Source organism: Ovis aries, chromosome 12 (assembly GCF_016772045.2).
Source record: "Ovis aries strain OAR_USU_Benz2616 breed Rambouillet chromosome 12, ARS-UI_Ramb_v3.0, whole genome shotgun sequence".
Classification (NCBI taxonomy): Eukaryota; Metazoa; Chordata; class Mammalia; order Artiodactyla; family Bovidae; genus Ovis; species Ovis aries.
In genome coordinates this window covers 44884329-44911698 of record NC_056065.1, presented here as the reverse complement: position 1 = coordinate 44911698, position 27370 = coordinate 44884329, and the positions used below count along the sequence as shown (strand labels likewise).

General features: G+C 42.2%; 2 protein-coding genes across 30 annotated transcripts in view; one reads left to right on the top strand and one right to left on the bottom strand.

Moving 5' to 3' along the window:
- Positions 1 to 15591, top strand: part of PER3 (period circadian regulator 3) — a 71292-nt gene extending 55701 nt beyond the window's left edge. For 21 of the 29 annotated variants that reach the window (XR_009595717.1, XR_009595716.1, XR_009595722.1 and 18 more), the window contains 4 exons: positions 10200 to 10383; positions 10960 to 11110; positions 12540 to 13968; positions 14286 to 15591. Coding sequence is in view for 3 of the 29 variants with exons in the window: in XM_060396123.1 (XP_060252106.1) it covers positions 10200 to 10383; positions 10960 to 11110; positions 12540 to 12692 (488 nt within the window). In the remaining 26 variants the exon portion in view is untranslated. Of the gene's footprint in view, positions 1 to 1245; positions 5138 to 10199; positions 10384 to 10959; positions 11111 to 12539 lie in introns of those variants that run through there. The other 8 variants (XR_009595711.1, XR_009595708.1, XR_009595704.1 and 5 more) reach the window with 4 other exon arrangements.
- A 3375-nt stretch (positions 15592 to 18966) lies between these two features.
- UTS2 (urotensin 2) lies at positions 18967 to 25105 on the bottom strand. Its single transcript, XM_015099238.4, has 4 exons — positions 24853 to 25105; positions 21936 to 22043; positions 21113 to 21154; positions 18967 to 19194 (listed from the first exon to the last, which is right to left on the bottom strand). The coding sequence occupies exons 1-4, from the start codon at positions 24953 to 24955 to the stop codon at positions 19073 to 19075; spliced, it is 375 nt and encodes a 124-aa protein (XP_014954724.2). The 5' UTR covers positions 24956 to 25105; the 3' UTR covers positions 18967 to 19072.
- Positions 25106 to 27370: the final 2265 nt, after the last annotated feature.

Below are 27370 nucleotides of genomic sequence, written 5' to 3'. Positions count from 1 at the left end.
GGGTACAAAATAAGAGTTCTGACAAGGATTTACAGCAGTGTAACCACCACCACAGTCACCATACAGAAGTTTCCACCACCTGGAAACGTTCTTTGATTCATTGCAGTCAGAGCCCGTCCCTGATCCTCTGGCTCTTGGCAGGCACTGATCCACTTCCTGTCACTGTAACGCTGCTCTTTCTGTAATTTCACATAGATCGAATCATCTAGTGTGCAGTCTTTTGTGTCAGGGTTCTCTTGAGTTAGCAGAGAGCTGTTGAGATTCATTCATCTTGTGCATATCAGTAATTTGCTCCTTTCTATTGCCGAGTGGAATTGCATTGTATGAATAGCCATTCACCAGTTGATGGTTTATTCAGTTGTTTCCAGTTTGGGGCTATTAAGAAGAACATTGCTGTGAACATGTAAGTGTGAGTCTTCTTGTGGACACATGTTGTCATTTTTCTTGGTTAAATACCTAGGAATGAAATTGCTAGGTCACATGGTAAGTTTATAGTTAACTTTATAAGAAACTGCAGACTGTTTTCCAAAGAGGCTATACCGTTTGCATCACTGTCAGCCACATATAAAAACTCCAGTTTACAACACATCCTGGCCAACACCAGACATTGTCCATCATTTAAATTTTAGCCATTCAAGTAGATGTGTACTGAAAAAGTCACTGTGGTTTTAGTTTTCATTTGACTATTGATTCGTGCTGTTGGCTGCCTTCTTGTCTATTCATTTGCCATCCAGATGTGTTCATATCTGTTGCCCATTTGAGGGGGGCTTGTTGTTTTTTTTATTGAGTAGTAAGATTTCTGTGTGTATTTTGGATACAAGTCTGTTATCAAACACTCATTTCTCTTCCCTGTGTGTGGCTTGTCTTTTTGTTCAATTTTTTATCTTTATCTTCATTTTAAAGAGCAAATGTTTTGATGAAGTTCAGTTCATCAACTTTTTCTTTCATAGGCTGTGCTTTTTGTATCCTTTTTAAAGAAGTTCATGCCTAACTTGAAGTCACTAAGATGGCCTCCTGTTTTCTCTTGGAAATTCTATAGGTTAAGCTTTTATAGCTAAGTCTGTGGTCCATTTTTAGTTACTTTTTATGTATGAGGTGAGCTCACCTCCTTCCACAGGCAAACTAAAATTGCAGCTGTTTCCAGAACACCTATCAATAAAAAAGATCAGAACCTACATCTTCTGTTGGACGTCTCTGGTGGTCCAGAGATGAATCAATCCACCTGCCAACCTGTATGGGACACAGGTTCGATCCGTGGTCCAGGAAGATTCCACATGCCGAGGGGCAGCTGAGTCCGGGAGCCACAGCTGCTGAGCCTATGCTCTAGAGCCCGCGAGCTGCTACTGCTGAGCCCACATGCCCTGTAGAGCCTGAGCTCTGCAACAAGAGAAGCCTGTGTGCCATAACTGGAGCCTAGCCCCATTGTCAGCAGCTAGAGGAAGCCCGCATGCAGCAGTGAAGACCTATCGCAGCCAAAAAATTTTTTTCAAAAAAATAAAGATCTTCAACAACTAATGATACCATTTCTGTCCTTTATCGAGCCCATGTTTGCATGAAATATTCCCTTGGTATCTCTTAATTTTCTTGAAGAGATCTCTAGTCTTTCCCATTCTGTTGTTTTCCTCTATTTCTTTGCATTGGTTGCTGAAGAAGGCTTTCTTATCTCTTCTTGCTATTCTTTGGAACTCTGCATTCAGATGCTTAGATAAAGGACAGAAATGGTATGGACCTAACAGAAGCAGAAGATATTAAGAAGAGGTGGCAAGAATACACGGAAGAACTGCACAAAAAAGATCTTCACGACCCAGATAATCATGATGATGTGATCACTCATCTAGAGCCAGACATCTTGGAATGTGAAGTCAAGTGGGCCTTAGAAAGCATCACTACGAACAAAGCTAGTGGAGGTGATGGAATTCCAGTTGAGCTATTTCAAATCCTGAAAGATGATGCTGTTAAAGTGCTGCACTCAATATGCCAGCAAATTTGGAAAACTCAGCAGTGGCCACAGGACTGGAAAAGGTCAGTTTTCATTCCAATCCCAAAGAAAGGCAATGCCAAAGAATGCTCAAACTACCGCACAATTGCATTCATCTCACATGCTAGTAAAGTAATGCTCAAAATTCTCCAAGCCAGGCTTCAGCAATATGTGAACCATGAACTCCCTGATGTTCAAGCTGGTTTTAGAAAAGGCAGAGGAGCCAGAGATCAAATTGCCAACGTCCGCTGGATCATGGAAAAAGCAAGAGAGTTCTTGAAAAACATCTATTTCTGCTTTCTTGACTATGCCAAAGCCTTTGACTGTGTGGATCACAATAAACTGTGGAAAATTCTGAAAGAGATGGGAATACCAGACCACCTAACCTGCCTCTTGAGAAATCTGTATGGAGGTCAGGAAGCAACAGTTAGAACTGGACATGGAACAACAGACTGGTTCCAAATAGGAAAAGGAGTACATCAAGGCTGTATATTGTCACTCTGCTTATTTAACTTATATGCAGAGTACATCATGAGAAACACTGGGCTGGAGGAAGCACAAGCTGGAATGAAGATTGCCGGGAGAAATATCAATAACCTCAGATATGCAGATGACACCACCCTTATGGCAGAAAGTGAAGAGGAGCTAAAAAGCTTCTTGATGAAAGTGAAAGAGGAGAGCGAAAAAGTTGGCCTAAAGCTCAACATTCAGAAAACGAAGATCATGGCATCCGGTCCCATCACTTCATGGGAAATAAATGGGGAGACAGTGTCAGACTTTATTTTCTGGGGCTCCAGAATCACTGCAGATGGTGACTGCAGCCATGAAATTAAAAGATGCTTACTCCTTGGAAGTAAAGTTATGACCAACCTAGATAGCATATTCAAAAGTAGAGACATTACTTTGCCGACTAAGGTCTGTCTAGTCAAGGCTATGGTTTTTCCCGTGGTCATGTATGGATGTGAGAGTTGGACTGTGAAGAAGGCTGAGTGCCGAAGAATTGATACTTTTGAACTGTGGTGTTGGAAAAGACTCTTGAGAGTCCCTTGGACTGCAAGGAGATCAAACCAGTCCATTCTGAAGGAGATCAACCCTGGGATTTCTTTGGACGGAATGATGCTAAAGCTGAAACTCCAGTACTTTGGCCACCTCATGTGATGAGTTGACTCATTGGAAAAGACTCTGATGCTGGGAGGGATTGGGGGCAGGAGGAGAAGGAGACGACCGAGGATGAGATGGCTGGATGGCATCACGAACTCAATGGACGTGAGTCTGAGTGAACTCTGGGAGATGGTGATGAACAGGGAGGCCTGGCGTGCTGCAATTCATGGGGTTGCAAAGAGTCCGACACGACTGAGCGACTGAACTGAACTGAACAACTAATGATATAAAGAAGGGACCATGAGACGGGTAGGTGGTGGGAGTCACAGTATAGTCAAGATGCATATTCCCCAGTGGGTGACCGATGAATGAAAGAGTAATCGCAATTGCAAGGCTGTCCCCAGTGAGCATGGGGTCTGATCCCCATGTTGGTCCCCATAGCCTTGGCATCCTTCTCCAGGAAGATGAGTTCTCAGAATGTTTGACTTTGAAGCCCAGCAGGGTTTACTTTGGGGAGAGTCAGAGGGGTGTGGGAAAGAGAGACCTCACTCTTAAAAGGTGCACACAGACTCTCACATGCTATAGGACCCAGGGAAGAAGCAATAATCAGAAAGGAGCCTGGATCAGACCCACAGGCTGAAGTTGGAGAGTCCCCTAGGAAGTCAGTTCCTTCTCTAGGGGATCTCCCTGACCTAGGGATCAAACTCAGATTCCCTGCATTGTTGGCAGATTCTGGACAATCTGAGCCACCAGGAAGCTCCCCAGAGGCAGGAGCCAGTTAAAGGGAGCTCGCCCTCAAGGATGTAAACACTGGTGGCAGCCACTTGGGGGCACTCATTCTACCACATGGACTGCCTTGCTGGCTAGTGCCTTTTTAGAATCTTCCCTCCAGCTTATTAGCCTCCAAACCCAGCCTCAACCATATCCAATGGCCTTAGGCACCAGTGCTGGGACATTTCAGGCCAAGCAACTAACTAGGCAGGGACACAGCCCCACCCAGGAGCAGACAGTCTGCCTTAAGACCCCTAAGTTCACACCTTTCCCTGGACATGACTGCCCACCGAGGGGCCAAGGGCCAGGCCCCACGCACCCATGTGCAGGCACTAGACCTGGGACACCCAGGACCCTAAACACACAGACTCTGGGATCCAGCTCCTCCCACCACCAGCAGGTACCAGACCCAGAACCTCCTGCCTCAGCCACCAGCAGGCCTGCTGTAGCTGCAGGCCCAGCCTCACCCACCAGCAGACAAGCACCAGTGCAGGAGAGAGGCAGTCCTGCAGCCTGTGGACCTAGCTCTCATGTGAGCAGGCCAGCACCAACATTAGGACCAGCTGGGCCCTGGCCCTGTCCACCAACAGGCCAGCACAAGCTTCAAGATACCCTGGACCCTGCAGCCAGCTGTGTCAGGTACCAGCCCCACCCACTGGCAGTATGACATCAGCTCTGGGACCCCTGGGTCCTACAGCCAGACTCCAGGACACATCTCTGCCTGCCAGCGGGCTGGCAGGATCTCCTGGACACTGACTCCACCCACCAGTGAGTCAGTACTCACCCCAGTGCACCCATCTCAGCCCCTGGGTGCTGCCCCCAGGTGCCTTGTGGTCCTTGCAGCCTTGGCAAAAGAGAAGGCCTAGGAACCAACCAGATGGGGGGATAAGCAATCCTACCAGACCACCCGTGGTAGCTAGCCTACCACAACAGAAGGATCCCAGCAGCTCACCTAGGGGTCAGTCCTAGAGCAAGCATACAGCTCTCATGACCAGAGGGGAGTGAGCTTCTGAGACACTAGGACATCTCCTACAAAAGGCCACATCTCCAAGATCAGGAAACGTAACCAACCTACCAGATACATAGACATGAAAACAGCAATTTCGGCAAAATGAGGCGACATAGAAACATGCTCCAAGCAAAGGAACAAGATTTAAACCCCAGAAGAGCTAAGAGAAGTGGAGATAGTCAATCTGCCCAAGAGAAAGTTCAAAGTAATGATTGTAAAGATGATCAGAGAACTGAAAGAAGAATGGATAAACAGAAAAATTCAAAGTTTTTAACAAAGAATTAGAAAATATAAAGAACAACCAAACAAAGATGAAGAATATAATAACTGAAATGAAAAATACACCAGAAGGACTCAATAGTAAACCAGGTGAGACAGGGGACGTGGCCAGTGAGCTGGAAGACAGAGTAGCGGTAATCGCCGAAGCTGAACAGAAAACAGAATAAAAAGACGTGAGGACAGTTTGAGACATCTGAGACATCTCCCAGGTGTACTAATATTCCCATTACAGAGGTTCCAGAGGAAAAGGGAGAGAAAAAGGATCACAGAATATACTTTAGGACATAATGGCTGAAAATAGCCCATTTTAACCTCGTCCCAGGTTACTGGGAAAGGAAACATATACTAGTCCAGGAAGAAAAGAGTCCCAAACAGAATCTACCTAAAAAGAACCATACCAAGGTACATTGCAATTAAAACGGCAAAAATTAATGATAAATAGAGAATATAAAGAAATAATAGCTGGGGACTTCCCAAACATGGGAGAGGAACTGAATATATTAATAAAAGTCCATGAAGCTAAGAGAATACCTAATTACTTCAATGGAAAAATACTTTCTTTTCCAAGACACATTATATTAAAACTGTCAAAAGTCAATGGCAAAGAATTTTAAAGGCAACCAATGGGCAAAGGATAATAACCTACAAAGAAACCCCCATTTGGCGATCAGCAGTTTTCTCAACAGAAACTCTGTAGGCCAAGAGGAAGTGGAATGACATTCTCAAAATACTGAAATGTAAGAACTGTCAGCCAAGAATATCCAGCAAAGCTGTCCTTCAGATATGAAAGAGAAATACTTTCCCAGACAAACAAAAGTTGAGGAAGTTTATCACCGCTAGACCTGCCTTACAAGAAATGTTCAAAGAAGCTCTTCTGCCTGAAATGAAAAGGCCAAAGTACACAAAACCTTGAGTGAGGCATAAATAGAATCAGAAAATCCCAACTCAGTCAGAATAGATTTTTAGACACACTGTTGGAGCATGAAAGTTAAAAGGAGAGAAAGCAGTAAAAACAACTAAAGCTACTTCAGTTTGGTAACAGACTCATAACATGAAAGGGCATCATTTAAGACAACTAGAACATGACAGGGGAGGAGGAAAAGGACAGACCTGTACGGGTAAGTGAAGGTAAGACGCTATCAGCATGCAAAGGGCTATTTTATTTATGAGGTATTTTATGCAGACCTCATGGTAACCACAAAACTCCAGAGCAGAAATCTGAAACCAAAAAGAAAAAGAGGAAATTAAGAAAAACATTATAGAAAACCACCGAACCAAAATGGCAGACAGAAACACAAGGAAAAAGAAACAATGGGGGAAGAGAGCACGCAGAAAACAAAAGATTAAAAGGCAGTACTAAATCCGCATTTGCCAGTAATCACCATATGGGTAAATGAACTTGTCAATCAAAAGACGCAGCGTGGTTGGAGTACTACAAAGCCAGGCTCAACTATGTGCTGCCTCCAAGAGACCTGTCTCAGCTCAACAGAAAAACAGACGCAAAAGAAAGGACAGAAAATGGTCCTCCAAGCAGATGGCACCCAAAAGAAAGTTGTGCGGCCATACCTGTATCGGACAAAGTATACTTCAACTGGAAAAACGTAATGAGGTCAAAGATGGACGTTATATAATGATAAAGGGGACAAGTCATCAGGAAGACATAACAGTTGTTAATAGGAGCACTCTTTGCGACCCCATGGACTGTAGCCCACCAGGCTCCTCTGTCCATGGGATTCGTCAGTCAAGATTACTGGAGTGGGTAGCCATTTCCTTCTCCAAGGGATCTTCCCAACCCAGGGATCAAACCTGGGTTTCCTGTATTGCAGGCATATTCTTTACCATTTGAGCTACCAGGGGGACTTTAAAACTCCACTTACATCAATGAATAGATCATCCAGACAGCAGGGATATATTGATGGATGTATGTGGTCAATTCAAATGCAGTAGAATACTCATTCTTCTCAAGTCCATATAGAACTTTCTCAGGGATAGTTCAAGTCACAAGGCATTAAAGAAGATGGAAATCATATCATGCCTTTTTCTCCCAGTTACAGTGCTATGAAAGTAGAAATTAACTATGAGAAGAAAGCTGAAAAACTCACAAATATGCAGAGACTGAGGTGGCTCAGCAGGTAAAGAATCTCCCCGCAGTGCAGGAGATGCTGGCAGACACAGGTTTGATCCCTGGGTCCGAAGATCCCCTGGAGGAGGAAATGGCAACCCACTCCAGTGTTCTTGCCTGGAGAATCCCATGGACAGAGGAGCCTGGTGGTCTGCAGTCCATAGGGTTGCAAAGAGTCAGACATAACTGAGTGACTTGAGCACAAACAACATGTTACTGAACAATTATTGAGTCAAGAAATCAAAGAAGACATTAAAAATTACCTGAAGAGAAGTGAAAATATATCAAAACCTGTGGGATGCAGGAAAAACAATACTAAGAGGACAGTTTATAGCAATCCAAGCCTACCTCAGGAAACAAGAAAAATATCAAACAGTCTATACCCAAAAGAACTAGAAAAAGAAGACTAAATGAAGCCCAAAGTCACTAGGAGGAACAACATAAAGATCAGAGAGGGAATAAATGAAATTGAGATAAAATTGACAAACCTTTAGCTAGGCTCACTAAGAAGAAAAAATGACAAAGCTCTGATAAATAAAACCAGAAGTGAAAGAAGAGAAATACAGTGATACTACAGAAATACAAAGGATTAGAGGAGAATATTATGAACAGCTATATGCCAGTTACCTGGACAGCCTGGAATAAATGGAGAAATTCTTAGAATCACATAACCTGCTAGCACTAACTCATGAAGAGATGGTGACCCACTGCCATCAGACCAGTCAGATGGACCAGTCACTAGTAGAGAGAGTAAAACAGGCATCAAAGATGTCCCAAAAAACAGAAGTTGAGGACCAGACAGCTTCTCAGGTGAATTCTATGCCATGCATTCAAAGAAGGTTTAATACCTCTACTTTTCAAACTCTTCCAAAGAATTGAAGAGGGGGAAGCAGTTTCCAGCTCATTTTACAAGATTGTCATCACCTGATGCCAAAACCAGACAAGGACAGCACACACACACAAAGAAGATGACAGGCCAGCTACCTCTGATGAACATTAATCCTCAAGTGTGGAAGTCGCTCAGTCATGTCTGACTCTTTGTGACCCCGTGGACATACATGGGAATTCTCCAGACCAGAATACTGGAGTGGGTAGCCTTTTCCTTCTCCAGGGGAACTTCCCAACCCAGGGATCTAACCCAGGTCTCCTGCCCTGCAGGCAGATTCTTTACCAGCTGAGCCACATATTAGCGAATACATTTAAAGTATCATACATTATGATCACTCCCGTATTCTGGCAGGCTACACAGTCCATGGGGTCCCAAGAGTCGGACACGACTTAGTCACTAAACCACCACCACCACCACATTATGACCAAGTGGGATTTATTCCAAGGAAGGAAAGATGTTTCAGCATCCATAGATCAATCAGGGTGAAATAATGTGGCTAACAGGATGAAGGATAATAATCGTCTCAATAGATGTGGTAAAGGCATTTGACAAGATTCAATATCTGTGATTTTAAAAACTCTAAAATGGGTATAGAAGGAACGTGAAAGTGTTAGTCACTCAGTCACACCAGTTCTTTATGACCCCATGGAGTGTAGCCCGTCAGGCACCTCTGTCCATGGAATTCTCCAGGCAAGAATGCTGGCGTGGGTAGCCATTCCCTCTCCAGGGGATTTTCCCAACTCAGGGATCAAACCTGGGTCTCCTGCATTACAGGCGGATTCTTTACCATCTCAGCCACCAGGGAAGCCCCAAAGCTCCATTTTCTCTCCATTGTTGACTTCTCAGCTATTCTTTTTTGTTGTTGTTTTTTTCCTTTTTAAAAAAATTATTTTAGTCATTGCTGTAGGATTTATACATATGTCTTCTACTTATCACAGTTTACACTGTTCTTTCACTTTTTGTCTTAGAACTTTAAAACAGACTATTTCCATTTCGTCCGCTTGTCTTTTGTGCTAAGTAAAATGTGTCATACATTTTATTTCAACATGTATTACAAGTCCCACAGTAAAAATGTTGCTGTTTTTGGCTTTAAATAATTACCTTTCAAAGAGATTTTCTTCTAATGAGGAAAAATGTCTTTTATATTTACCCATATGCTTATTTTTTTTTTAATTAGGTACTTTGTTTTAATTGTTCCAAAGTAAACGAGGAGGACCTGGAAGAATTAGATGCAGGACAGGAAAGGAATGATCTATGAGGCTCTGTAGCAGCTGTAAAGGGATGGGCCTTGGCATGGATGGATGGCTTCTCTGTTTTAATAGGAGGGCAATGAAGAGAGAATGCACGTATCAGTAAATTTGTGTTTGGCATCAGGGTAATGAATTTCTTTTCTCATAGCTTCCTTTTCTTTCCTTATGTGTGAGACTGAGGAAGGAAATAGGGATCAGAAGATAATCCTGCTGGAAATAGTGCACTGACCAGAGAACTGTACCAGGATTACAGGCTTTCTGATGGTCCTTTGGTGATGATGAATTTACTGCAGAACCAACGTACCCTGTTCCATGTGACTTTCTCTATGCTTTTGGCAACTTGGATTCGGATAAGAATGGAATTAATAAGTGGCTTAATCAGAGTTGACATTTTGATATTGTGGGAAATGAAAGGGGAAAAGACTCAGGAATGGCAGAGTGTTACTGAGTGACAGGCTTTGGGCTCTAAGCAGAATGGCTAAAGCTCTGTTCCAGATTCGTAGTTGGAGCAACCGAACAAGCAGGGGAGAAAGTGGAGCTGAGATGCAGCTGTTATGGGTGATGATGAGAAAGGCGGTATGACCTTGAGGAGCAGATAGTTCAGGAAGACTGAGAAGGAGATCTTGGAAAGATGGAGGAACGGGAAGGCTGAGGTGACCTGTGATGACGCTGGGCTGGGTGGTGAAGGACACTACCAGCTAGTCTCCCAGGTCTGTGAAGAATGAGGACCAGCTTGGCAGATCAGCCCCTGACGGGTATTTTCTAATTTGGCTTTCTTTGTTGTTGCTGATTTTTGATAGGAAGCAGTGGCAGCAGTATAAACTTTGCTCCTAGTGATGATTCTTCAGAAATCTCTGAAAATGGGCAGCAATCTCAGGACATACAGAAAAAAGGAACATTTCCTAAGTTAGCTGAAGAGTCCATCTGGAGAATGATAAAGCAGACACCTGACCGCATTCTCATGACGTATCAGGTGCCTGAGAGGTAAGAAGCACGTTAGAGGACCCACCTTTATACAAGTGTTCTGTGGTTTCTTGTGTTTTTTAATACAAAGTGATTTTAACATTTTTATACATATCCTCAGAGATATGTATTTTCAGATTCATTGATTTGAAGTCAAATGGTGAATGATTTCTTAAAACAATGGTTGTGGTGGAAGTGGATACGAATGTTATATGTCATAAGGTGAAAACAAAGAGAGGCAGTGCTTTCCAAGATGGCTCACCGGTACCTGAACTATTATTAGAGTCTGGACTTTTTTTTTTTTCTCATTCTAAAAGAAGAGCAGACCTGAAGGACACCTGTTTCTTCCATATGACTCATTAAAACTCTATGCAGGTGTTTTCCATCAAGAAAAAGAGGTCTAGCTTTACCAACTTGACAAAGAAATGAGTCAGGTTTTTTTTTTTTTTTTCAGTGTGAGATATGAAGTCATACTTTAATGAGAGATTTGAAGTATGTTACAAACCAAAATGAATGTTGGTCTTGGATGACAAGATAAGAACCCTGTGCCTTGTTTAGGACGGTGAAGCGCTTGTTTGTCTACTTGTTTGTTTTCAGGGTTAAAGAAATTGTACTGAAAGAAGACCTAGAGAAGCTGGAAAGCATGAGACGGCAGCAGCCACAGTTTTCTCGAGGGCAAAGGGAGGAGATAGCCAAGGTGCATTCTTGGATTCACAGCCGGGCGATCCCTCGGGAAATAGACACCCAGGTAAGCACAGTAATAACAGCTGTTGTGTGCTGACGGCTTTGTGCCGGGCAGTGTTCTGGGCTCTGGCTGTACCCTTGTCCCTTGGTTTCTGCAGGGGATTGGTTTCAGGGCTCCCGGCGGCTTCTAAAATCCACGAATGTTTAAGCACCTCATGTTAAACAGCATAGTATGTGCATGTAACCTGTGCACGTCCCCCTTGGGGCTTCCCTGGTGACTCAGACAGTAAAGAATCCCCCTGCAGTGCAGAAGATCTGGGTTCAGTCCCTGGATCAGGAAGAGCCCCTAGAGAAGGGAATGGCTACCCACTCCAGTTTTCTTGCCTGGAGAATTCCATGGACAGAGGAGCCTGGTGGGCTGCAGTTCCTGGGGTCACAGAGAGTCAGACACAACTGGGCGACCGACACTTTCACTTTACTTCACTATGCAATCCTCCCATACATCCTAAATCATCTGCAGATTACTTAGAATACCTAATCCAGTATAAATGCTGTTTAAATAGTTGTAAATTCAATGTGCATGCTATGTAAATAGTTGCCAGTGCATGGCAAATTCAAGTTTTGCCTTTTAGAACTTTTTGGAATTTTCATCCCCAAATGTTCTGGATCTGTGGTTGGTCGAATCTATGGATGTGGAGCATGCAGATACAGAAGGCCCACCATGCACTGCATTTTTCCACTGGAAACCTTACTTCTCACAACTTCCTCTGTGGGATGTGTTATTACCCCAACTTTACCAATAGCAACAAAGTGAGGCCTTGTATATCATGGATCAAATTTCAGTCCCAGGAAGGATGTGGAACCCTTGAGTGCTGACTGGACTATGTCATTTTATGTAAGGATGTGAGCATCCATAGATTTTCATAGCCTCAGGGTTCTGGAGCCAAGCCCCCTGCACAAACTGAGCCACAACTGTGTAAGTTCACAGAGTTCATCAGATTTTAAATACAGGTCTTTTTGACTCCAAGTGGTTTTTTCTTCCACCCGTTGGAATGTTATGGGCCAGTTAGGAATAAACACACCTGGTTTGATCCATGCTTGACTGGAGAGGAGAGTATAAGATTTGCATGTCAAATACACATGCATGTTTGAGAAGAGTTCAAACTCAAGATGTTAGATTCACACCAGAGGTAGGATTTCTGTGGGTAGAGTATGTGAAGAATGAGCCCCAGAACAATTCAAGCAAAAGTATTTAAATGATTACCATCATTTACCTTCTAATAATGAAGAATGAAGTATAATAGTCTTATTAGATAAATATAGTGAAATTATATAAATTAGTTAAATAAATATAAATAAATAAATGATAGTCTTATTAAATAAATTATGTGGGGGAATTAGACATAGGTTGCTAGGCCAGCACTTTACTGACTTTAGAACTTTGCAGATGACTTGACATCAACTAACCTACCTACTCTTGTTCCCCTTTGGAGGGCTGTGTCACCTGCGGACACAGGGACTCAGCTGGTGATGCTGCAGACCCCACGGTCCGGATCCAACAGAAGCAGCAGCCGAGTGACTCTGAAGGACCTGCACTGCCTCTCCAGACCTGCTGGACTGCTCCTCCTCCCTGTGATTCTCTCTGAACCCTTGCAGCTTAAGTGACCAGGAAGCTGTCATTGAATGTTAAGGCTTTCCCTTCTTGATTTTTTTAGCAGACATCTTTTTCCTGAAGCAGACATTGTATATAGATTCTTTCACTCCTCTTTTTTCCCAGTGTATTTAAACTGGTGAATAGACTCTTTTTCTAGTTTATTAGCTGTCCTCTAATGAGACTGGATGGCCTCTAAAGAGGTATGTGAACAGCCAAACTTCATTTCAGGTGTCAGCCCAAATAAATTGTAGTTCGGAGTATAGCAAGAAAAAGCCCAAACGTTAGCCTCATTGGTTTTGTTCTGTTGTTACGTGAATCATTTCCTGCCCCACAGTAGAGACTTGAAGAAATCCCCACTAGAGGTCACGCACCTTTCCCGACAGTCTCCATAACCGTGTTGCCCTTGCCTGGTCATTGCACGGTGACACGTGCCTCCACAGTTAAGCTCCAACATTCCAGAGTTCTCACAACACAGGTCACTCCAGCATTTACCAGTATGAAAACGTATTGCTCACTGGTATCCTGGAAATTCCTGGTTTTTAGGGTTGAACTTTGACATTCATTCTTATAGATGCTTTTCTTTTTGATTTTCTGCCTTCCACTGAGATCCCAGAAGTCTTCTCTTAAACGTAGATGAGCTTGGGCTTCCCTGGTGGCTCAGTGGTAAAGAATCCACCTGCCAGTGCAGGAGACATGGGTTTGATCCCTGATCCGGGAAGACCCCACATGCTGTGGAGCAACTAAGCTCGTGCGCCACAACTACTGAGCCTGTGCTCTAGAGCCCGGCAGCCACAGCTACTGAAGCCCACATGCCCCAGGGCCTGTGCTGTGCACCCAGAGAAGCCACCACAATGAGAAACCCATGCACGCAGCTAGAGAGTAGCCCCCGCTCACCATGACTAGAGAGGAGCCCGAGCAGCAACCAAGACCCCACACAGCCATAAATAAATGAATATATGTACATTCTGAAAAACCGGTCAGCTTACAGTGGGCTGATTCCTTGAAGGGTGTAAATTAGGTTTTGCATGTGTAATGTTAAAAACAAAAGAGCTTCTGGCTGAATCAGCTTCTGACTCATCTCTTTTTACATTTTTAAATGATGATTGTAAACATTTTTAAAGTTATGTAAGTTCTTATGCGTGTGTTTAAATGTCCTATCAAAACTAACAATTCACTCTTTCTTTTTCAACCAATTTATGCAAAAGGAGGTCTCTCCGTCCCTGCCAGAGGTCTGATGGCCACTGTCTTCTCTCTGCCCCTGAATAAAGGTGAGTGTTGCCCTAAAGTAGGGGTGAGAGGTCTCTGGGAGGGCCCTAGCCGAGGGGGGTGCCAAGTCTGCCACAAATCAGGGCTTCCTGGGCCTGTTATAGTCGTTCTCCTGAGTAGCACATGAGTTGTTCACTTGATAAGTCAGCCCTCCTCTTAGAGAGCTGATGATTCCTTCTCAACCCTGAAATGGTATCTAATTCACACCCGTGCAGGTCAGAACCAGGAATAGAAGAAAATGAAGACCCCAGTAACATTTTCTCGTTTAAATAATATGCAACAAACTAACTTACTTTTCTTCTTTTGTTGTGTTTTTTAGGAAAATGCTTCTACCTTTCAAGTTTTATAGCTTTTTATAAAATGCTATAATCATATGATCATAATCAGGAGAATCGACCTTTCTATCCATGATGCTGCTGGACCCTGACCTGAGACTCAAGCCCTCAGCTTAGATTTACTTTCTAAAGTAGAACAGTTGGCCCTTGGTATCTTGCAGGGAGTTGGCTACAGGACCCCTGCAGATACTAAAATCCAGGGACACTCAACGTCCCTTCTGTAACAGGAAAGTTCACCAGCCCTCTGTACCTGTGGGTTCTGCATCCAGAGTTCTCTACCCTCCCCAACTCTTCCCACCTCGATCACAGGGGCCGGCAGTAGTTTCCAGAATGTACTTCTTTCTTATAACTGTCGGAACCACTTTGAAACGATGACTGTGACTTTTCTAGAATTTTCTCACTTGAAGCCATTCCATGCCCATATTCCTATCTTAGGCTTAGAGAACTCTCCTGTTCTGATCCATCTTGATGGTTAAATGATCTCTGAAGCCCTCATTGCTTTGGTCAAGTTGTGTGATATTTTTGCCCTTGGTGAAAAATCAAATTTTAAACAGTGAACCAGCCTGGATATTGTCATGGATAGAATCATTGCAGCCTTCTGTGCTGATGACCGTTTAAATCTGTGTGAATCAGAAATGACACGGAGCCATCAGAGCACCATTCTGCATGTCCGTATGCACTTTTTAAACATGACCTTCTCTAGTACAAGCCCTCTTTCAGATTTCTTTCTGGATGTTTGTTTTATTGACATTTAACTGTTTCTTTGCGTTACTACACATTTAGGTGCAAAATTGGTGCTTGTTGTAAGCAGATCTATAAGACCAGTTATAGTTTTGGTGTTTTGGTAAATAGCTGAGCTGGTATATTTAGAAATGACCATAATGCTTCTGCTTCTGGGGATGAGCAGAGAAGGCTCAACAGTGCTGGCTTCTCCCCACCACAGGGGCTCCACCCAACTATAAACCGTCATTCAAGTTTAGTAACTTTCTGTATTGATGCCTATAGAAATCAGTAATAAAAATGTGTACTACAGGTTTCTGTGTTTACATAAATGTTACCAAAAGGCTGTGTTTTTTTGGATAAGAGGTCAGAATTTATGAACAGATGCTGTGTGAATGGAATCATTTTACAGTTAAGTGCAACTTCATCATAACTCGAAAGGTAAATTTAATCCAAATGGAAATTTTGTACCAGCTAAGTTTATCATTTTGTGGATTTCCCTGTTTTTAATGGTTATTAATATTTTAATCGGGTATCTTTTTTAAAAACAATAAACAGTGAACATGTAAAGCTTGAGAAGTTTTCTTGCACTGCATGAACAAACCTTTGCCCCGAATACGTAAATCACTTATATCATTGAGAAGTATTTCCTGAGATTGAAACACACTGCAGGGTGCTCATGTTAGGGTCATTCTGTACACATGTCTGTGTCGTCACTGCATCTGAGCTCCTTCCCAGTGATAACACGACACTCGGCCTTCCCTTCAGAACTGGGCTTTCACTATCTCCTGGAATTTGCTCATACTCATGTCCATCGAGTCAGTGATGCCATCCAACCATCTTATCCTCTGTCACCTGCTTCCCCTCCTGCCCTCAGTCTTTCCCAGCATCAGGGTCTTTTCCAGTGAGTCGGCTGTTTGCATCAGGTCGCCAAAGTATTGATGCTTCATCTTCAGCATCAGCTTTCCAATGAATGTTCAGGGTTGAATTTCCTTTAGGGTTGACTGTTTTGATCTCCTTGCTGTCCAAGGGACTCTCAAGAGTCATCTCCAGCACCACAGTTCAAAAGCATCAATTCTTTGGCACTCAGCCTTCTTTATGGTCCAACTCTCACATCCATACATGACTACTGGAAAGCCATAGCTTTCACTCCATGGACTTTGGCAGCAAAGTGATGTCTCTGCTTTTTATACAGTATCAAGATTTGTCATAGCTTTCCTTCCAAGGAGCAAGTATCTTTTAATTTCTTGGCTGTAGTCACTGTCCACAGTGTTTTGGAGCCCAATAAAAGAAAATCTCTCACTGCTTCCACGTTTTCCCCTTCTATTTGCCATGAAGTGATGAGACTAAGACTTAGTTTTTTGAATGTTGAGCTTTAAGCCAGCTTTTTCACTCTGCTCTTTCATCTTTATCAGGAGGCTCTTTAGTTTCTCTTCACATTCTGCCATTAGAGTGGTATCATCTGCATATTGGAGGTTGTTGATCTTTCTCCCACAACCTTGGTTCCAGTTTGTGATTCACTGAGGCCAGCATTTCACATGACGCACTCTGCATATAAGTTAAATAAGCAGGGTGACAAAATACAGCCTTGACATACTCCTTTCCCAACTTTGAACCAGTCTGTTGTTCCATGTTCAGTTCTAACTGTTGCTTTTTGACAGGTGGTCAGCAGATAGGTAAGGTGACTTGGTAGTCCCATCTCTAATAATTTTCCTCAATTTGTTGTGATCCACACAGTCAAAGGCTTTAGCATAGGCAGTGAAACAGAAGTAGATGTTTTTCTGGAATCCCTTTGCTTTCTCTTTCTTCCAACAAGTGTTGGCAATTTGATCTCTGGTTCCTCTATTTTTTCTAAATCCAGCTTGTACATCTGGAAGTTTTTGGTTCACATTCTGCTGACACCTAGCTTGAAAGATTTTGAGCACTACCTTGCTAGCATGTTAAATGAGTGCATTTGTATTTAAATGCCTAATTTATAAAATTTAGCTATCAAAGTTATTCTTTCAGATTCTGTAGAGTGAACCTGTGTTTCACAAAATCTGACTGTGGAACCCCGGCAGCAACAGTCTCGGAATTAAAATATGAATTGGGATCCTGAAGCCAACAGGATTCGTTAAACATCAACCCTTTCAAACCACCTGCATCTCCAGTCACAAAAAAAAAAAAAAAAAAAACAGGAAGGGAAGAGAGCTCAGTGTTGATGGAGTGTGTGCTCTCCCACAGGGACTGTTCTGGTGCTTCCCTGTGAATTATCTCATTTAATGTTCACAACCACCCATGAAATACACAGTGTCACTGCTCGCATTTGATGGAGAAGGACCCGGGGGTCGTGGGGGTTGGATGACCTGCTTGAGAGCTCACAGCTGTGTGGCCACAGGGACCTGACTCCAGAGCCTAGGCAGTAAAAGCAGTTGCCATGTGTCTGCCACAAAACAGGAGGGGTTTCAGGTTCTACTGCAGTGATGAAATCCATCCTGACCTCTTCCTGGCATCATAAACTTCTTGTAGCCTGTGGTGCCAGAGTGCTTTTTTAGGGGATTGAATTCAGTTGAACTTCAGTATCAAGAGATGCTACAGCAATCCTCCCAGCCAGCCTGGTCCTGAGATGACACACATCCATCCTTCAAGTTGAAAACAACCTGCCCTGCCAATATGTTCTTGATGCCTTAAATAAGGAAAGATTTTATCTGACCTGCATTCAAAAGAGATTCTGGATGGCTGTTGGTAAGATCAGTACTGACTATGTGTCTATTTGGCGCAGACCTGACCCTTCGTTCCTTGTGAGTTGGGCGTATGGTTGGCAGAGCATAGGAGGGGAACCCCAGTTTCCCAGGAGAAGCACTCCTCCCATGGGCATGGGCATGGGCATGCTCCATACTCTATACAGAGATGAGCTACGTCAGTGTATTAAGAGGATATAATGTATTAAGAGGATAAGTTAGTATGTGCATACACATACATGGTTTTAAAAATTTAGCAAATCAGGCTATTTCTTCCATTCCACAATTTAAATCCCACCTCTGCTTTCTTCTCTAAGGAACAGATTATGAAGGTATTTTTCCCAGTATTGTGATCCTTGAGCTCACAGCAACTGAGATTGAACAGACTTCAGTGTCCAGAGATTAAAGTTTTCACGAGTTCAATACTCAGGCCAGCTAAGGAGAGGGGATCTGAGCATGTGGACATTTTCCATCAGAAACTAAGGAGAATTCAGACTGTTTCCAGCCCTTGTCTTTCAGCATCCTTTACTGTAGAGCTTTTTCCAAGCTTAGAATGGATTTTTTTAAAGTGATAACACTGTTATTTGTAAGGGTTGAGAGGACATCATTGCTAAGATAATGTAGTTTAAATGACTTGCAGTTTTACTATGTTAAGTAAAATCTGCAGTTAATGACTTTTTCCTCTTAGTATTTGCTTCTGTTCATTTATTCATTTACTTTTAAACTTTTGGATAATTCTTTAAGGATAAATCGATAGAAAAAAATATAGGGGCTTCCCTGGTAGCTCAGTGGTAAAGAATTCACCTGCCTGTGCAGGGGACATGGGATTGATCCCTGATCCAGGAAGATCCCTCATACTGCGGAGAAGCTAAGCCTATGTGCCACAACCACTGAACCTGTGCTCTAGAGCCCGGGAGCTGCAGCTGAAGCCCGCGTGCCCCCGAGTCCGTGTTCTGCAACAAGAGAAGCCACCACAATGACAAGCCTGTGCACCACAACTAGAGAGCAGCCCCCGCTCACGCCAGCTGGAGAAAAGCCTGCACAGTGGTGAAGACCCAGGACAGCCGGAATAAATACGATTATTTCAAAAAAGAAAAAGTGTAGATTTTCAGGGTACTTTTTTGTTTGTTTGCTTCTTTTTCAGGATACATTTTTAAGTTAAACAACCACTCATAGTATCTGCAAAACATAGAGGATTTATTTTCCAAATAATAATGAACAGGGTCTAGCTTGCCTAGTTTTTCATCTATACTGCTTTCAAATCAAGCATTTTTATTTTACATTTTCTCAGATGGTCGTCTTGGAGGTGACTAGTAGATGGTCATTTTGCTTCAGACACAGTATTTCCAGAAGCATTCAGAGGAAGGTCCACGTTTCTTAGATTGTTTCCTGATTCTGGACAAAAGGTCACTCAGGAAAAGCTTAGGATCTTGCCCGGAAAAAGCCTGAAATTAAAAAAATAGATTATTAATTAATTGAGTGCTACACACACACAAATGAACCTTACTCAGATACAGGACCTTTAAAAGGGTTGTTTGGTTTTTTTTGTTTTTTTTTTTTTTTTTTTGCTGTTTCATGGGATAGAATTGCAATGAACACCCAGTATGTAGACTCTGAAAGGTCTCTTTGTGCCCGGCCTGTGGTCCATCCAGTCTATTTAGCCTTGTGACTGCCATGAATTTTCCTAAACCTCCATTTACCTATTTCTGTTTCATCTCTCAGTAACATGTTCTGTACATTTAATGTCTTCTGTGTAAATCAGGTCTTTTCTTTGTCTTGAAATTAACTTTAATCATGGACCTTTAGTTTTCTTTTTACTCTAGGATTTTATGAGCATTTCTACTAATCACCTTTATGATTTTAGAGTCCTTCACCATAATCTTTCTACTCAGAAGAATATAAATATCTGACTGATAACTTTTAATGTAATGGAAGCCAGACCCTCCCCTTTTGTGTGGTCTACCCCACCTGGGAACCTCAGGCAGTGTATGTCATCTTCAGAATTGAGGGCTTTCAGAATATATTTTTACAAGGAGGTTAGGGGGCACTACACCAAAAGAAGATGTTTCTGGTCAAAATATTTGGGAAATTCTTGATTAAAATTAAATACATTTACCTCATTTTCTAGAGGCTTTATACACAAAATATTGCCAGGACAGGAGAGGGGTTAGAATGCAGGGCAGCCCTGTAGACTGGCTCTGTGGGACTGATATTCACAGAAAATCCTTTGGTGGTTTAGTCGCTAAGTCGTGTCTGACTCTTGCGACCCCATAGACTGTAGCCTGCCAGGCTCTTCTACCCATGGGATTCTCTAGGCAAGAATACTGAAGTGGGTTGCCATTTTCTTCTCCAGGGGATCTTTCTGACCCAGGAATCGAACCCAGGTCTCCTGTATTGCAGGCAGATTCTTTACCAGAAGAGCTACCAGGCATTCAAAGGACCTTACAGAAAATCCTGTAGGAAACACTAACTTAGCTTTAGGACTTCCCTGGTGGCTTTCCAGGTGGGGCTAGTGGTAAAAAATTCACTTGCCAGTCCAGGAAACCCAAGCGACGCAGGTTTGATCCTTAAGTCAGGAAGATTCCCTGGAAAAGGAAATGGTACCCCACTCCAGTATTCTTGCCTGGGAAATCCCATGGACAGACGAGCCTGGCGGGCTACAGTTCATGGGGTTCCAAAGAGTCAGACATGACTGAACGACTGAGCTCAGTCTAGTCTGAGGGGCTGATAATGATCAAAACAGATTTCTCTTTTAGCGGTTAAGGTCCTCCATTAATTGTGCACCATTTCTAACCATTGAATATTTTCATTAATCATGTCCTACTGTAGTCTGTCTCCTGCACCCAAAATTATCCCCTTCATATTCTCCTTTCCCACAAAGATTCCCTCTCAGTGTTTTGACCATGTCTTTCTTCCATTTAGATATTATATGACAGTGCTTTTCGAACTTTACTGTGCATACAAACCATGCGGGGGAGTCCTGTTAAGATGCAGACTTTGATTCAGTAGGTGCTGAGGGTGGGGCAAGTCTGCATCTCTCACAAGCTTCCAAGTGACCCCAGTACTGCTGGTCCTGAAGATAACCAATGACACAGCCCAAGTGGATGACAGACTTGAGGGCAAGGACTTATCTATTTCTGATTCTCTAAAACTTGTTATGATCATTTATCAGAGATGAACTAGGTAAGTTCTTGTTGTATCCACATTTTACATGGATCAAAATTTGGAAAAAAATAATGCCTTGTAATAATACTGGGTGTTAAGATTTGTACTGAGAAGGCTTGACTGGTTCGTATTGAGGCTCCTCGAAAGTCAAGGCATAGAAATGTTCACCTTTTTTAACCTAGCTCTCATATAGGACCTACTTACCTTTCTCATGTTTCCTCTTGGGTAAAAAATGTTGGTAATGGGATCTGGAAAACAGTATTTTGAAACCATTCATTATCAGATCTATTATTTTCATTTTATCCTTGTCGTATTTAAAACACACAAAATAGAATATTACTAAATCATGTCTAGTTCCTGGTTTTCCTTTCTTCACACTGCAATGATATTTATTTGAAGGAGGATAGGCAAGCACTTGGCTCTCTTCTAGCCTCCAGAGTTCACAAAGGGCACTGCATCTTCCTCAGTGAGTTAGCAGTTCGGTAGCTGTCAACAATACTTTATTACAAATGAATTTCTTTCTACAAAACCAAAGCTATTAAAAGACTCCAGAACATTCTGAGCAGTTGTATCTGTGCTAGGAGGAATGCTGTCACTGAGAAAACAGTAAAAGCTGACATTTTATGGGTTATTTTGTTTGTGATGAACATTTTACTTGCATTTCCTCATCGAATCTTCTCAATAATCCCATGAGATGGGGATTTTGTTTCTTTAATCATTCCTGTATACTGGTTTAAGAAACTGAGATACAGATAGATTAACTAACCTAAGTGGGAAGTAAATTGTAAATTGTACTTATTGAAAACTGGGATAATGCTCTTCTTCCCTCCCCTTGCAGCCCCCTCCCCAAATCATACAGAGAACAAATATGCTGAGGGGCCAAGCAGAGAAGGATGCTTGCAAGGAGTTGCTGAGAAAAAGGAGACAGAAGATGGCAGAGGAAGACTATGCAGGAGGGGAGAGTGTGACCACTCAGAGTAAATCCAGTAGCAAAGAAATCAGACAGCCTGTAAGCACGAGTCATTTTACCTGCGTTCCTAAGACCCTCTCCTGTCTCTGCGCCTGACATCTCTGGCAGCATCTGCAGAAGAGACGCTCTTTCCAGCTCATCCAGAGTTGATCTGACATCTTCAGGTGCTACACAGAGCAATGATTGATATTAGTGTCAGCTCCTGCTTCAGTTCTTTAGGGAGTACAGAACCATTGTCTTTAGGGAGGTACCAGGGACAGGGAGGGGCTTCCAGGGGGCTCAGTGGTTAAGAATTTGCCTGTAATGCAGGAGACACAGGTTCTGTCTCTGGGTTGGGAAGATCCCCTGGAGGAGGAAATGACAACCCACTCCAGTGTTGTTGCCTGGGAAATCCCATGGACAGAGGAGGCTGGTGGGCTATAGCTCATGGGGTCACAAAGAGTGGGACACAACTGAGTGACTGAGCATGAGCATGCACCAGGAACAGGAAGCTAATACTAGACAGATCCTGAGTTCATGGTTTGTCATTAGCAGTATTTGAACAGCGAAGTGGAAACGCTACAGTCCAGTTTGCAAGCCAGAAGAACAGGAAATCAGGAGGTGCGGGTCTCATTCTGACTCCTCCTGCCTGCACAGCCTTGCTAGACGCTCACCACCCTGAATAAGAAGGTAGGGCTGGGACTGCCCTGGTGGTCCAGTGGTTAAGACTTCGCACTTCCACTGCAGGGGGTGTGGGTTCAATGCCTGGTCAGGGAACTAAGATCCCACATAATCCAAAAAGTAAAGAAATTAAAAATTTTAAAAATTAAAAAAAAAAAGAGTGGATTAGGCTGAGCCACAGGATGAGTGAAAAAACATTCCCACTTACAAAGTGATTCTTCTTCATCTCTGTTTACCTACTGCTATCATTTGCCTTTTGCTTTTAGATATAGAGGTGGCAAAATTGGAGTTAGAGGAAAAGTAAAGGAGTGGTTTTCTAAAAGACTGGCTTTTTATGTTCTTCCGACCTGGTGATTCAGACAGTAAAGAATCTGTCTGCAATGCGGAAGACCCAGGTTTGATCCCTGGGTCAGGAAGATCCCCTGGAGAAGGGAATAGCAACCACTCCAGTGTTCTTGCCTGGAGAATCCCATGGACAGAGGAGACTGGTGGGCTAATACCCATGGTGTTGACAAACAGTTGGACACAACTGAGTGACTCACTCACACACACCTAAAGTAAATAGGATAACATCACCTCTTATCTGGCCTCTAAGATTTAGATACAATGATCAGAAACAAGCCAGCTTTACAATTTTCTTTGAAGAAGTTGATAGCAACATTTTCAGTGAGTAATTTGGTCAGCTTGGTAGCATAGAAGATACATGGTAAGTTTGTGTCAGGTGTGCAAAAGGTGAGTGTGAGGGCTGGTGAGTAATACTGAGTCCAGATTGTTCTCTTGGCCAGTTTCTGCCATGAGGTGACCAGAACCCCCAGGGAGTCCTGTAAAATCTGCCTGCTTCACTAAGGCTTTCAAATCCTCAGCTCCAACCTTGATTGGAGAATAAAAAGCAAACCATCATGAAGGCTTCATGGTACTTCTGAAGAATGTTAATGAAAGCCTACAAAGTTTGGCTGCATATCAATATTTTTGTCATGAAGGATCATTTGTTTTGTTGTTGTTTGTTTACAGTTGCCAAGTCATGTCCGACTCTTCTGCGACCCACCAGACTCCTCTGTCCATGGAATTTTTCAAGCAAGAATACTGGAGCAGGTTACCGTTTCTTTCTCCAGGGGACCTTCCCAACCCAGGGACTGAGCCAGAGTCTCTTGCATTGCTCAGCTGCCAGGGAAGGATCATTTATGGAGAAACAAGTAGGTAGGAAAAAAGTCAGGCAAAAATGCTAAGGTAAGCTGCCACCTATTAAGAATTGGAAAGAGGATGCTACACTCACTCAAGTTTTTAAAAAATCATAATAATGACATGTAATTTTTTGAGGATGTCAGTAATATCTGAATATTCATTCTTCATTTCACCTTATGCTTTTCAAAGTTTTTTTTTTTTTAATAGCAGAGATTCGATAAAGTTAATGCTCATTTTAACCATTAAGATGACTGCCACTTCTGAGTTCAGTGACTCTGGAAAGTGATTAATAGTGCACGAATTAGTGCTTGACTATTATCAGAAAGCTGCTTGGGAGAAACTTATGGACTAGAAATTATAAAATTACTGGTTTACCAGAGTTTTATTTCCTTTTTTAAAAAAATGTCTGAAAGTACCCACAATTAAAGACAAATTAAAATCCAGTTAAAATGTTTATGAACACAATCCCCAAACATCAACTTTTTCTTTTCTTTTTTCCCGAACCTTTTCATTTCTTAAATTAAATGAAGAGCTAAAAGCACAATAAGTATGTCCTTGACTGATACACTTTAAAAAATTCAACTTAGAATTGAACTGAATGAAATATAAACCAAAAGGAAAAGATAAATGAACTTGGAAATCTGTGTCTACCCTAGTCCCAGCTGGTTACTTTTTTATATTTTAAAAAACATTTTTGTTTCATGTAACACATGTCAGATGATTGCCTTTTAACTTAAAATAATATAAGATAAAATCAAAATACTTTAATCTATAATTGGAGCAACCAGTTCTGCATTCAACCAGTTCACTTAAAATAAAGACTAAAAGCAATGATGTTTTAAATTTAGTGCCATTTTCAAAACAGAAAAAAAAAGACTGACCAAAATAACTCAGAATTACAGAAGTGACGTTAAATAAGCAATGTTCCCCTTCTACTTTTATATTTTAGAAAGGAAAAAACTGTATCCATTCTTGACTCTGAGACATGCCTTAAGAATCCTCAGAATTTTTTTCATAGCTGGGACTATTAACAAGACTCGTTTAAGAGAGAATTTTCATTTCATCTTTAACTTTGCATTTAAGACCCTTGAAGACTTGTTCAAGACTAACATAAGGGAAAAAAAATCATCTTACCTAAGAACTGCAGGGACTCTTGCCTGGAGTCAAGGACAGGAAGAGACAGGAGCGGATTTAAGGATCCTATGAAAAGCAAACAGCAGGAGACCAGCTTATACATGGTTGGCAGGAGATAGGCGTCTTCCTTCTTAGCTTCTTTCAACTTGCTCCTTCTCAGGGGTAGAGTCCAGTGTTAGAGCAGTTGCCTGCAACTTGCTTCTTCTAATTCTGTGATCGGCGATTATATATATTATCCTATGACCTCATATCATCCCCTACAAAAAAAAAAAGAAATGAATTTATTGGCTAGGAAGGCTGAAAAGCAATCACTTTGCATTGATGTAATTTTTCAAAGTAGCAACTCATAGACAATAAATTTACTGTCTTGTTGCCTAGTGTACAAAATAGGTATTAAATAAAGAACAGTTACGTTTATAAATCTGGCAAAAAGGAGTAATTGAGAGCAATAAATCTTGAGTTAAAGAAAGGATCAGACATGAGTTGAAGTGTCCGAGACAGGGACGTGGATTTATGAGTCCTACCCAGCAGAAGTATTGTGGAGCACTGCGTGAAATGTGTTGATTTCCTTTTTTAATCTTTTGTGAATGAATAGATGAACTGTCATATTTTCTTTGGGGCTGCCATGCCTGAAGATTTCCTAAAGGAAATCAGCCCTAAATATTCATTGGGAGGACTGATGCTGAAGCTGAAGCTCCAATACTTTGGCCACCTGATGCAAATAGCCACCTCATTGGAAAAGACCCTGATGCTAGGAAAGATTGAGGGCAAGAGGAGAAGGGGGCGACAGAGGATGAGATGGTTGGATGGCATCACTGACTCAACGGACATGAGTTTGAGCAAACTCAGGGAGATAATGAAGGACCAGGATGCCTGGTGTACTGCAATCCACAGGGCTGCAAAGAGTCTGACACAACTTAGTGACTGAACAACAATGCCTGAAGAATGACAATGCATGAAATTAAAGTCAAAACAAGTTATTTACTTTTAAAAAATGAAGATAAATTCACAGCAAAAATTCAATCTCAAGGCAATACACTTGGCCATACACTTGGCCTCATGTAAAACTACAAGCACAGGGGTCTTCAGAGAAGGGAAATAACTTTCCTTAAAGTCGGATATTATTCATTAAGGAAGATGAAGAACAAGCCTGAAAACCTCGCTTATATTCCCAGTATTTCATTGTAGCCCCACTTTCCCTGGCTGTTCTCAGCTTGAATCATCGCAGTATCCTCCTTGCTAACGTCCTCAAGGCTAAATTCAGCCCACCAGTCTCATCTCAAAGCAGCTCAATGATGCTATTAACACATACATTATGTCATACCAACTCTTTGCTCAAAACTCTGTACTGGGGACTTCCCTGGGGTCTAGTAGCTAAGACTTGGAGCTCCCAATGCAGGGGGCCCATGTCTGATCCCTGGTCAGGGAACTAGACCCCACATGTTGCAACAAAGATCACAGATCCCATGTTTCACAACAAAGACCCAGCACAGCCAAATAAATAAAAAAAATTTTTAAAGCCCCAAACCCTATATTGACCTGAACATAAGGTTAAAACTAAGGAATTATTAGAGAAAAGAACACATGAGCACCTTCACAAACTGAAGGCAGGTAAATATTTCCTAGACATGACACCAGCCATATTAGAAAAAAAAAAAATGGATGAATTGGACATCATCAAAATTAGAAACATCTGCTCTTTGAAAGATACTGTTAAGAAAATGAAAATGCCAGCCACAGCTGCAAGAACATATTCACAAAACCTATGCCAGACCAAAGACTTCTCCCAGATGGTATAAACAACCACAACTCAATAAGCCAGCAACCCAAATAAAAGAATAATCAAAATGAACAGATTCTTCACATGAGAAGATATTCTGTTCAGGCTGCTAATTAGGACTTGAAAAAAGCAGCATCATTAGTTATAAGAGAAATGCAAATTAAAATCACAATGAGATGCAACTACATACCAACCACAACTCCTGCAATCGAAAAGATTAATAATTCCAAGTGTTGCAAAGGTACAGAGCATGGGCCTCTCATATAAGGGACTGGAATGTAAAATGGTGCAATCTCTCGGAAAACAACTTGAGACTTTGTGAAGTCAAACATGGACTACACTATGAAACAAGGCTTTTCAGGTGGTGGAATAATCCACTTGGTAAATAATCCACCTGCCTGTGCAGGAAGACTCAAGAGACTCTGGTTCAATCCCTGGGTTGGGAAGATCCCCTGGAGGAGGAAATGGCAACTCACTCCAGTGTTCTTGCCTGGAGAATTCCATGGACAGAGGAGTCTGGTGGGCTGCAGTCCATGGGGTCACACAGAGTCAACATAACTGAGTGGCTGAACACAAACTATGCAACACAGAAATCCCTGTCCCAGGTGTATACCTAAGTGACATGAAAACATACATTCTACAGACACTTGCATACGAGTGTTCACTGCTGTTAATACCTGTAAATAACCCAGATGTCCATCAACAGGAGCCTGGTTAAATAAACTATACCACATCACA

Excerpts from the sequence above, each read along its gene's own strand:
- UTS2 (XM_015099238.4), bottom strand. The coding sequence starts at position 24,955 with ATGTATAAGCTGGTCTCCTGCTGTTTGCTTTTCATAGGATCCTTAAAT. Across the intron at positions 22,044-24,852 it reads AGAGTCCCTGCAGTTCTTAG|CACCTGAAGATGTCAGATCA; the intron begins GTAAGATGATTT and ends TGCTCTGTGTAG. Across the intron at positions 21,155-21,935 it reads AGAGGGTCTTAGGAACGCAG|ATCCCATTACCAACATTTTT; the intron begins GTAAAATGACTC and ends ACTGTTTTCCAG.